This window comes from Spea bombifrons, chromosome 9, assembly GCF_027358695.1.
Source record: "Spea bombifrons isolate aSpeBom1 chromosome 9, aSpeBom1.2.pri, whole genome shotgun sequence".
In the NCBI taxonomy this organism is placed as follows: domain Eukaryota; kingdom Metazoa; phylum Chordata; class Amphibia; order Anura; family Pelobatidae; genus Spea; species Spea bombifrons.
This window is the reverse complement of record NC_071095.1, coordinates 20,478,484-20,490,553: the sequence shown is the minus strand read 5'-3', so window position 1 is coordinate 20,490,553 and position 12,070 is coordinate 20,478,484. Positions and strand designations below refer to the sequence as shown.

The window sequence follows — 12,070 nt, the reverse complement described above, 5'->3', positions numbered from 1 at the left end:
TAGCTGCCAATGCATTAAATCGCCACGATGACTCCGTAGCTCATAAAGGTAAGGGTTTATCCTTTGACTAGCATTATTTTATTTGTGAGTTGTTTGCGTGCGTGGGCTCAAGTGTTTTGGCTCATAAAAAGGCCATCAAAAAGTTCATCTAAAACTGACTATTGACTTTTTATTTAAAATATGTGTTTGGCACCTAAAGGGACCTCATCATTTTATAAGCAGATTCAAAACAAATGTTCCGTAACAGAACTAGCATTTATTTAGGAAAATTAAAAACCCATTTTCGTTCAGGCCGAATAAAGTGGTTTCCGCGTAATTTTTTTGTGCGACTATATCACTCTAACACTTAGTAAACCTTTTGTTATTTAACATTTTTTTTTAAAAAAAGCAGACAATAAATAGAGAATTTTACTAAACGGTTAGAAATAATCTTTACAACTTGGAAAGTTCTCTTTGATATATGTTGATAGAGACTTTCACTTTGCCTTTAATTTATGGCTTTTGTTCCAATTTGGCCATTCCTGCCAATGTAAGCTAAAGTACAAATAGGCACATTGAGGTCGTAATACTCAAGTTGATCTTGAAAATGATTTTGTAATATATATATATTTTTAATATTATACTTTGTCTTAATATTGTGCTATTATTGTATTATTCATTATAATATGAATTCATCTTTTCACCCCTCTATACACCAATACAGCTTTGCGATGGCCTGTTATCAGCCATGATATCTGGCACCTTTGATATGTCAAACGTTGATTGTGGAAAATGGATGCTAAAAACCAGACCTTCATAACGGAATTTATCCTCCTGGAGATAACCGCCGTCCGGCAGTTGCAGATTGTCTCCTTCGTCTTTTTGTTGGCCTTGTATCTTTTCAACCTGATTGGCAACGTTGGTATCATCACCTTGGTAATAAAAGACTTGCATCTTCACACCCCAATGTATTTCTTTCTTGGGAAACTATCGTTCCTCGACGTGTTTTTCTCTTCCACCACAGTACCCAAAATGTTGTCGAGTTTATTGACTGGAGACAACAGAATCTCATTATGTAGCTGCATAGTCCAACTTTACTTCTACCATTTTGTGGGTTGTACAGAGGCTCTGCTTCTGACAACCATGTCCTACGATAGGTACTTGGCAATATGCACCCCGCTGCACTACAATGCTATCATGACCAAGAGGACTTATATATTTTTGGCCACGAACTGCTGGGTCATAAGCTTTATCTACTCCCTGATACACCCATTGCTTGCTTCAAAGTTACCTTTCTGCAGGGATAACCATATCAAACACTTCTTTTGTGACATTAAACCACTTCTAAAACTGTCCTGCGATGAGACGAAACTGAATGAAAAACTTGTGTTTATCGTGACCGGTTTGGTGGCTTTTACCACTTTTTCACTCATTTTAGTATCTTATGTCTTAATAAGTGCCCGTCTCCTTAACATCCACTCAACCCAAGATAGAAGGAAAGCTTTCTCCACCTGTACCTCCCATTTGATTGTGTTTTCCCTATATTATGGATCAGGATTTTGTACATATTTAACCCCTGCCGAAAAGGAGTCGTTACCCCAAGATAGACTTGCTGCTGTATTGGTCACATTTATTATCCCAGCTCTTAACCCACTTATATACTCTTTGAGAAACAGAGATGTTAAACGATCTTTACAACGGATGTTTTCCAACAGCCATGTTTTTCGTGAGAGGACAATGGAAACTTTTAAATGAAAATGTATATCCACATGAACACAATGTTTTGATGTACTTAGTGATCAATTGTGAAATGTGTCTATTAACCCATTTCCCTTTGAGCAAAGACGTCTTTTTAATGAAATATTTTTAACTCAACATAATGTTTCCCACACACCTTACCAATATTTAGAATTTTGTTATAAATTAAACTGAGATAGCCTTAGAATAATCTAAGATGTTTGATTTTCTTTTTTGGGTCTATACCACCAGGGATGTTTACAAACCATAGATAGTACCACTGTGATTCTTGTACCCCATCCACAAAGCAAGGTCGCTGAAGACATGGTTTGACAAGCCCGGTGTAGAGGAACTCTTGTGGCCTGCACCTTAACAATGTTGAACGCCTTTGGAGGAATTGGAACAGAAATTGCAAGCCAGGCCTTCTCGTCCAACATCAGTGAATGGGCACTAATTTCCTCAGACACACCCCACGATCTTGTGCAAAGCCTTCACAGAAGAGTAAAGGCTGTTATGGCTGGAAAGAGGTGGGTGTACTCATTGTTATTGTCCATGGTTTTGGAATGGGATGTCCAACAAGCTCATATAGGTTTGATGGTCAGGTGTCCACATAATTTTGAAATAGAAAAAGGATCCAGGCACTCAAGGGTTCCACTTAGGCAGGTTTATTGAAGGAGAAGGACAACAACGTTTCGACCTCACGATGAGGTCTTTATCAATTTGAGGTCGAAACGTTGTTGTCCTTCTCCTTCAATAAACCTGCCTAAGTGGAACCCTTGAGTGCCTGGATCCTTTTTCTATTTTGATTTACTGGGGAGCTGGCCCTTCCTGGCACAGCTAAGCACCTGAGTTCCTGTGGGGTGTGTGTGTGCAAATTCCTGATTCTGGTGACTTCCACATAATTTTGGTCACTTGTTCCATAGAACGACCAATGAATGCTTCTGAAAGTCTGCTCAGGAAAAAACTTAAAACTCAAGGTTTGTTCACAATCTTTGAACCCGAAGAGCATTTACATCACCTGTATACCAAGAATGGGTGCTACACTTGGTTGTCTGTGAAAACCCCCAGGATCTGATCAAATATATATGTACAATCCCTGACCATCAAATGACCTTTGAAGAAATTTGTCTGCTTCTTGTGGTATTCTGTATTATGCAGTATAGATTTCTCACAGTTCTAGCAGTCAATTAGCTATGCTTTTCTTTTCTAAATAAATAAATAAAAAAATTAATTACGTGTGCAACAGACTGCTATATTTTGCTGTTTGCTTTAAGTTGGTGATTTTGAACTTTGCCCTTTTTCCATGTCATGTAAGGAGGAGGGGCTAGAGTGGCAAGAAGAAGAGGACAGGGGTGAAGCCATGTTCTCTGGCTCTGCAGAAAGAAAGTGTATTCCTACTTTTTTTTTCCCTGATTATCCACTTCTGCTGGGACATTGAAATAAAAGCAAGGGAGGTCTAATGCTCTGCAAGTGCAAGAGTTAGAAGTCATTTTATGTTCAGCTCCCTGCAGACATCTGGAACTTTCTGCAGTTTTCACAGTCTGTCAGCAAAAGGAAGAGAAAGGATTGCTATCCTGCTCCTGCCCTCCATTTTGCTGGACTTCTGGATATTTCTGGTAAGGTGCACTCACAGCCTTGTCAAGGACCAGGGGAATCTGCACCTAGCCAGTTTTCCTTGTTTGTTAGAAGTGGAGATATCTACAGTTACAGGGGTCATTCAAAGGTACTATCTTCAGAGATTACTTCAGACTTTTTTTTCCTCATTGTATCTGGGTAGCGCTACCAACATCTAAGGTCCCCAACGTTGTGCACATAAATTACCTGCAGGTACCCATGAGTTTATAACGGTTTAAACATAGTTTTTTCCATGTTATTAAGGGAAGTTTATTGGCTGCATTCCTGCTGCTAAAGACTCTTGTGACTGTATTATTCCTATACCAGGGACTTATTATAATTGCACATTAGCCAGGAACTGCATGTTTATTTCTGCTGTTATATGTGTATCTCTTTAACCACAATACAGCCTGTATTTCCATGTCTGTACTTATTTCATGTCTTTGAGGTTTTATTAAGTGGAGGGTACTCATCTACTCAGTGGGGTGGGTTTCCTATAAATAGAGTGGAGGCACTGTGTTAGAACAAGATGTCCCGTTCTCCCAACTATGGCGGAGGCTCAGGATCCCTGTCGGAAGAAGATGTAACTTCTGCCAACTACCGTTTGTCGCCAGGAGTAGGGCAGAAAGGGGTTACACGTGTATACATTAGGCTAGTGTAGGAACTTTATTGTATGCAAATGATGGTATAAAAGCACAGGGACAATTATATTTTAACCAAATGTAACAAGTGGTGCACACAGTATGTCGGGTGGTTTGTTGCCATATGTTACCTTCAATATTGTAGCTATTATATATTACAATGTCATCCAGATGTCATTTTAAAATCATTTTAATAAAATACTATTTGTATATAAAATATATGGTGGAATGTATATTTTGTGTTTGGCTTGGAATTCACAGTGATGTTGGTCTCCATGGTGTATGACAACAACAAGAAATGGCCTAAAATGCCTTGGTTGCCTGTTGACTTAATTCCTTTTACATTTTCTCTTAATAAATTAAGGTCACTCTTTTGTGCTTGGAGGTTTTCGGTGATTCACCCCCATTGCGATGCGTGCTACTTCTGGAGACCAGTAACCTCAGCTGCTTGTATGCGGATCTGTCCAGCTGCAAATTGTAGTGATTTGGTAAATACAAAATGAGACTTTAAAATGTAAGCAATGCAATTACATTAGGTCATTTTCAAAATCAAAATGATGTTGTCTCTACGGTGTGTGCATGTGTGACAACAAAAACAAAACGGTCTTTGAGGATGTTAAGTAATTGGTTTGGGATTAATTGGCTCTCTATGGACATATTGTGTGTTTTATCACTCTTTCCTTATAAATTAGGTGATACTGAGAAGGTCGCGCTTTGTGTTTGAGGATGTGCAGTGGTCCACTCGGTTGCAATCCGTAATACACCAGTAACATCAGCTTCGCAAACCTTCTACAGAGACCTTGTCCAACAGCAAAGCATAGTCATTTGGTAAGTCTCCTTTTCCTTAAATTGTGTTATTCTCTTTACTGTAACTTTCCAACTGTCTCTCTTTTTGACATATTCAGCATTCAAGTACTTTCAAACACCCAGAACATTTCTATTTTGTTTACTTGTCTTAAAGTTGGTGCTGCGTATATACACAGGTGGAGTGTGTACACCTTTGTTTAACTGCCTTCCCTTTTAGTTAATAATGCGCTCTCAACTTCTATTCAGTACATGGTCTTCAGTACATTAGATATTTAGAGAAGCCCTACATTTTAGCATTAAGGACCATTGCTTCCCAGAAATACCAAGTTTCACTAAAGTATATTAAAGAAACGTTACAGCTCATGGTCAATACATTTGACAACGCATCTTAACCATTAAATCACCAAAGAGAGCATGACTATATATAACGTTCTAGATACAAGCTGAGGACAATTAAATGCTTTGTTGAAAGCAAATGATATATTCATAATATTATATGCACGGGAATATGTTACATTCCACAATATTGGGAACTTATCTGTAAATTGTACTTTATCTTCAGGCTCAAATGAAGGAGTGGAATCGCACGTCGGTAGAAGAATTCATCCTGTTGGGAATCACGGACCTTCCTCAGCTCCAGGTGTTCCTCTTCATCACGTTCCTTATGTTCTATCTCTTTTGTTTTGTGGGGAATCTGAGCATTGTGGCTGTAGTCATCGTAGATCGGTGCCTTCACACTCCTATGTACTTCTTTTTGGGAAATCTGTCCTTTTTGGATTTCTTCTATGCATCAACAACAGTCCCCAAGATGTTAGCAGGCCTGCTCATGGAAGACAAGGTAATATCCTTTCGGGGCTGCATAGCCCAACTCCACGTCTTTCATTTTTTGGGAAGCACAGAGGCCATGCTCCTCACATCCATGTCTTATGACAGATACGTTGCTATTTGTAACCCCCTACGTTATCATGTCCTTATGTCAAAGAGCACTTGTATCCAACTGGCATCCGCCTGCTGGTTCATCGGTTACTTTTATTCCTTGACACACACTATTCTAACATCCAGGCTGCCCTTCTGTAGGATGAACAGGGTCACTCATTTCTACTGTGATATAAAACCTCTTTTGAGACTGGCCTGTACAGATACCAGCCTCAACGAGAGCCTTGTGTCCATTGTTACCGGCTTTGTAGCTCTTGCAACTTTCTTTTTTATTGTGATCTCTTATCTCTTTATTGGTACCCATATTCTAAACATCCGATCTTCTCAAGGAAGACAAAAGGCCATTTCCACCTGCACTTCCCACTTCACCGTTGTCCTCTTATATTACGGAACTGCCTTTTGTACGTACCTGAGACCGGCCACTCTAGATTCATTGGAACAGGACCGAATGACCGCCATATTGTTCACAGTTATTACTCCAGCTTTGAATCCTTTTATTTATGCCCTGAGGAACAAAGACGTGAAGGCGGCTCTTCAGAAATTTTTTTTTGGAGAACACGTTTTTAAAAATTATTTCATACAACTGTAAATGTTGCTATCATTCTAAGTGTTATTCATAAGGAGTGCCATAATAGTCGGCATATCATTAAATCTGATTATGTAAAATATGGATAACCAATAAACACAATGTATCTTCTTCTGAGACAAATAACTATTGTGATGTTATAAAATCCTAAATTCAGAATTTCAACAATATTGGAATACACACATAGAGAGAGAGTACACTTCATGAAAAATTCATTATTCATTATTTTGAATGCTTAATATCACAAACGCAATATACAATCATGGAGTAAAAACATTAATATTTTCCTTCTTTAATTACTTTAAAGTGGTACATTTTATATCTATTTTTTTTGTTCCTATGACTGAAAAACTCAACGTACATAAATGCAATCTAAACGTTTGACATATCGTATGTATACAGAATTTCCTGGTTGAATTGTATGGTTTTACATAATAGCAATCATCTGTTCCTTGGCAGGTCTAAAGATCGGGTAAATACAACCTCAGATGAAAAAGAAAAAAAAAAACACCACATGAAATATTATACTGCGTCATGATTTATTCAACAAAATAAAGCCAAAATGGAGAAGCAATGTGTGAAAAACTAAGTACACCTTTACTACTTCCATAGGAATGAAGATGCTGAGTAGCTGACAGGTGTTGCTCATCAAATGCCCTTGATGAATTGATCATCAGTAAATGTAACCGAAGTTTTAGCAGTTTGCAGGTCTGGAGCATTCAGGTCTGTGTTAACACAATGCCAAGAGGGAAAGACATCATCAATGATGTTAGAGAAGCAATTCTTGCTGCCCATCAATCAAAGAGTTAAAAGGCATTTTCAAAACATTTAAAAGTCCATAAATTCCAAATAATTTAAAGACCATCATTCTGCAGTGAGAAATATTATTCCAAAGTGGAAAACATCCAAGACAGTTGCCAATCTTCCCAGGAGTGGACATCCCAGCACATTCACCCCAAAGTCAGACCCTGCAATGCTCAGAGAAATGTTAAATGTGAATGTTCATGACCTCAACCGGATTGAAGTGCTGTGGCAGGACCTTAAAGGAGCTGTGCATAAACAACTATAACTGTTACAATACCATGTTAACTTGTTCACTGCATTGATGAGTCTAACTAATAACGAATGGTGTTTTAGTTAGAACATGTTTAACGTATTGTTATTTATTAAACATTATTATCCTTGCTGATACTTGGGTGGATCTTTGAAATTTGTGCATTGGTTGTTAGGATATATCCGTTCCGAAGTACTGTGTGCGTAAATGCAATACAAAATGTGACTTTATGATGTAAATGCAATTATATGTATGTAATTTTCAAAATGATGTTGTCTCTATGGTGTGTGTTTGTGTGACTACAAAAACAAAACGGCCTTTGAGGATGTTAATAAATTGGTTGGGATTTATCGTCTCCCTATGGACATGTTTTGCATTTCTCTCTCTTTCCTTATAAATTAGGTGATACCTAGAAGGTCGCTCTATGTGTTTGTAGATGGTTTGCGAAGCTGATGTTATTGTGTTCAAAATTATCACACTGAAAATCCTCAAAGACCTCGTCCAACAGCAAAGCATTGTCATTTGGTAAGTTTCTTAAATATTATTATTCTCTTAACTGTAACTTTCCAACCGCGTCTCTTTTTGGCACATTTTCGGTGTTCAAGTATTTCAACAGCCCAGCTCCTGGGTTATTTTCTATTCTTATCTAAACACTTGCTGGTCCAAAGTATACTTTACCTGAGACAAACTCTGTTCGTAGACCTTTAGCCTAGAATTTTAGTTGCTAGATTTGAGATTTAATTTTAAATCAAGAATTTAACTTTCTCTGCGTACTACAGTTGACACATGGCAGCTCCACTCCTCCAAATCAAATGGGACAAAATATTGGTAGAAATGAATAATGAAGACCTGGTTTCTTAATAATAATGTCTTAGGCTGAGACAAAAATTGTGTAGCATTCCACAGCCGAGATAAATCAAATCTATCTATTGTAACTGAATCAACTGAAACAATCTTCAACTAGAAATTTAGAAAAACCCTACAATTGCATTAAGAAGCATTGCTTGGAATCTGCTTCCCATAAATATGCAAGAAAACCAAGTTTTACTAAAGTATATTATAGTTAATTGTTTAAGTTTTGTTAACCGTCGTCATAGTAGGACAATGGTCGCCTCATGGTCAATACATTTGAACTATTTGAATGTCTGCTTGAGAAACTCCCTTTTGATTCCCAAATCAAATATTTTAAAAAAATTATCCAATAATAAAAGGCAGGATGCTGCGATGACAAATCCTAAACATTAAATCAACAAAGAGAGCAGGATTGGAAATATAACGTTCTAGATACAAGCTGAGGATAGTTAAATGCTTTGTTGAAAGCAAATGATATATTCATAATACTATATGCACGGGAATATGTTACATTCCACAATATTGGGAATTTATCTGTAAATTGTACTTTATCTTCAGACTCAAATGGAAGAGTGGAATCGCACGTCGGTAGAAGAATTCATCCTGTTGGGAATCACGGACCTTCCTCAGCTCCAGGTGTTCCTCTTCATCACGTTCCTTATGTTCTATCTCTTTTGTTTTGTGGGGAATCTGAGCATTGTGGCTGTAGTCATCGTAGATCGGTGCCTTCACACTCCTATGTACTTCTTTTTGGGAAATCTGTCCTTTTTGGAATTATTCTATTCATCAACAATAGTCCCCAAGATGTTAGCAGGCTTGGTGATGGAAGACAAAAAGATAATATCCTTTCGGGGCTGCATAGCCCAACTCCACGTCTTTCATTTTTTGGGAAGCACAGAGGCCATGCTCCTCACATCCATGTCTTATGACAGATACGTTGCTATTTGTAACCCCCTACGTTATCATGTCCTTATGTCAAAGACCACTTGTATCCAACTGGCATCCGCCTGCTGGTTCATCGGTTACTTTTATTCCTTGACGCACACTATTCTAACATCCAGGCTGCCCTTCTGTAGGATGAACAGGGTCACTCATTTCTACTGTGATATAAAACCTCTTTTGATACTGGCCTGTACAGATACCAGCCTCAACGAGAGCCTTTTGTCCATTGTTACCGGCTTTGTAGGTCTTTCCAGCTTGCTTTTTATTGTGATCTCTTATCTCTTTATTGGTACCCATATTCTAAACATCCAATCTTCTCAAGGAAGACAAAAGGCCATTTCCACCTGCACTTCCCACTTCACCGTTGTCCTCTTATATTACGGAACTGCCTTTTGTACGTACCTGAGACCGGCCACTCTAGATTCATTGGAACAGGACAGAATGACCGCCATATTGTTCACAGTTATTACTCCAGCTTTGAATCCTTTTATTTATGCCCTGAGGAACAAAGACGTGAAGGCGGCTCTTCAGAAATTTTTTTTTGGAGAACACTTTTTTAAAAATTATTTCATACAACTGTAAATGTTGCTATCATTCTAAGTGTTATTCATAAGGAGTGCCATAATAGTCGGCATATCATTAAATCTGATTATGTAAAATATGGATAACCAATAAACACAATGTATCTTCTTCTGAGACAAATAACTATTGTGATGTTTTAAAATCCTAAATTCAGAATTTCAACAATATTGGAATACACACATAGAGAGAGTACTGCTGGCAACATTCACTTCATGAAAAATTCATTATTCATTATTTTGAATGCTTAATCGTTCTTAATATCACAAACGCAATATACAATCATGGAGTAAAAACATTAATATTTTCCTTCTTTAATTACTTTAAAGTGGTACATTTTATATCTATTTTTTTTGTTCCTATTACTGAAAAACTCAGCGTACATAAATGCAATCTAAACGTTTGACATATCGTATGTATACAGAATTCCCTGGTTGAAATGTATGGTTTTACATAATAGCAATCATCTGTTCCTTGGCAGGTCTAAAGATCGGGTAAATACAACCTCAGATTAAAAAAAAAAAAAACACCACATGAAATATTATACTGCGTCATGATTTATTCAACAAAATAAAGCCAAAATGGAGAAGCAATGTGTGAAAAACTAAGTACACCTTTACTACTTCCATAGGAATGAAGATGCTCAGTAGCTGACAGGTGTTGCTCATCAAATGCCCTTGATGAATTGATCATCAGTAAATGTAACCGAAGTTTTAGCAGTTTGCAGGTCTGGAGCATTCAGGTCTGTGTTAACACAATGTCAAGGGGGAAATACATCATCAATGATCTTAGAGAAGCAATTCTTGCTGCCCATCAATCAAAGAGTTAAAAGGCATTTTCAAAACATTTAAAAGTCCATAATTTCCAAATAATTTTAAGACCATCATTCTGCAGTGAGAAATATTATTCAAAAGTGGAAAACATCCAAGACCGTTGCCAATCTTCCCAGGAGTGGACATCCCAGCACATTCACCCCAAAGTCAGACCCTGCAATGCTCCGAGAAATGTTAGCATGTTAATGTTCATGACCTCAACCGGATTGAAGTGCTGTGGCAGGACCTTAAAGGAGCTGTGCATAAACAACTATAACTGTTACAATACCATGTTACAACACCATGTTAACTTGTTCACTGCATTGATGAGTCTAACTAATAACGAATGGTGTTTTAGTTAGAACATGTTTAACGCATTGTTGTTTATTAAACATTATTATCCTTGCTGATACTTGGGTGGATCTTTGAAATTTGTGTATTGGTTGTTAGGATATATCTGTTCCAAAGTACTGTGTGCGTAAATGCAATACAAAATGTGACTTTATGATGTAAATGCAATTATATGTATGTAATTTTCAAAATGATGTTGTCTCTATGGTGTGTGTTTGTGTGACTACAAAAACAAAACGGCCTTTGAGGATGTTAATAAATTGGTTGGGATTTATCGTCTCTCTATGGACATGTTTTGCATTTCTCTCTCTTTCCTTATAAATTAGATGATACCTAGAAGGTCGCTCTATGTGTTTGTAGATGGTTTGCGAAGCTGATGTTATTGTGTTCAAAATTGTCACACTGAAAATCCTCAAAGACCTCGTCCAACAGCAAAGCATTGTCATTTGGTAAGTTTCTTAAATATTATTATTCTCTTAACTGTAACTTTCCAACCGCCTCTCTTTTTGGCACATTTTTCGGTGTTCAAGTATTTCAACAGCCCAGCTCCTGGGTTATTTTCTATTCTTATCTAAACATTTGCTGGTCCAAAGTATACTTTACCTGAGACAAACTCTGTTAGTAGACCTTTAGCCTAGAATTTTAGTTGCTAGATTTGAGATTTAATTTTAAATCAAGAATTTAATTTTCTCTGCGTACTACAGTTGACACGTGGCAGCTCCAAACCTCCAAATCAAATGGGACAACATATTGGTAGAAATGAATAATGAAGACCTGGTTTCTTAATAATAATGTCTTAGGCTGAGACAAAAATTGTGTAGCATTCCACAGCCGAGATAAATGAAATCTATCTATTGTAACTGAATCAACTGAAACAATCTCCGCATTGGAAAACTAGAAATGTAGAAAAACCCTACAATAGCATTAAGAAGCATTGCTTGGAATCTGCTTCCCATAAATATACAAGAAAACCAAGTATATTATAGTTAATTATTTAAGTTTTGGTAAACATCGTCATAGTAGGACAATGGTACGCCTCATGGTCAATACATTTGAACTATTTGAATGTCTGCTTGAGAAACTCCCTTTTGATTCCCAAATCAAATATTTTTAAAAAATTATCCAATAATAAAAGGCAGGATGCTGCGATGACAAATCCTAAACATTAAATCAACAAAGA

General features: G+C 37.2%; 3 protein-coding genes across 3 annotated transcripts; all 3 read left to right on the top strand.

The window, feature by feature from the left end:
- The first annotated feature begins 771 nt into the window (after nucleotides 1-771).
- Nucleotides 772-1,734, top strand: LOC128504360 (olfactory receptor 2AP1-like). The gene has a single exon (XM_053474394.1). The coding sequence runs from the start codon at nucleotides 772-774 to the stop codon at nucleotides 1,732-1,734; it is 963 nt and encodes a 320-aa protein (XP_053330369.1).
- A 3,612-nt stretch (nucleotides 1,735-5,346) lies between these two features.
- On the top strand, nucleotides 5,347-6,448 carry LOC128505187 (olfactory receptor 12D1-like). Its single transcript, XM_053475499.1, has one exon. The coding sequence runs from the start codon at nucleotides 5,347-5,349 to the stop codon at nucleotides 6,301-6,303; it is 957 nt and encodes a 318-aa protein (XP_053331474.1). The 3' UTR covers nucleotides 6,304-6,448.
- A 2,322-nt stretch (nucleotides 6,449-8,770) lies between these two features.
- Nucleotides 8,771-10,038, top strand: LOC128505186 (olfactory receptor 12D1-like). Its single transcript, XM_053475498.1, has one exon. It carries the CDS (start codon nucleotides 8,771-8,773, stop codon nucleotides 9,728-9,730), a length of 960 nt encoding a protein of 319 aa, XP_053331473.1. The 3' UTR covers nucleotides 9,731-10,038.
- Nucleotides 10,039-12,070: the final 2,032 nt, after the last annotated feature.

Bases quoted from the DNA above. Each gene is read 5' to 3' on its own strand.
- LOC128504360 (XM_053474394.1), top strand. From the start codon at position 772: ATGGATGCTAAAAACCAGACCTTCATAACGGAATTTATCCTCCTGGAG.
- LOC128505187 (XM_053475499.1), top strand. From the start codon at position 5,347: ATGAAGGAGTGGAATCGCACGTCGGTAGAAGAATTCATCCTGTTGGGA.
- LOC128505186 (XM_053475498.1), top strand. From the start codon at position 8,771: ATGGAAGAGTGGAATCGCACGTCGGTAGAAGAATTCATCCTGTTGGGA.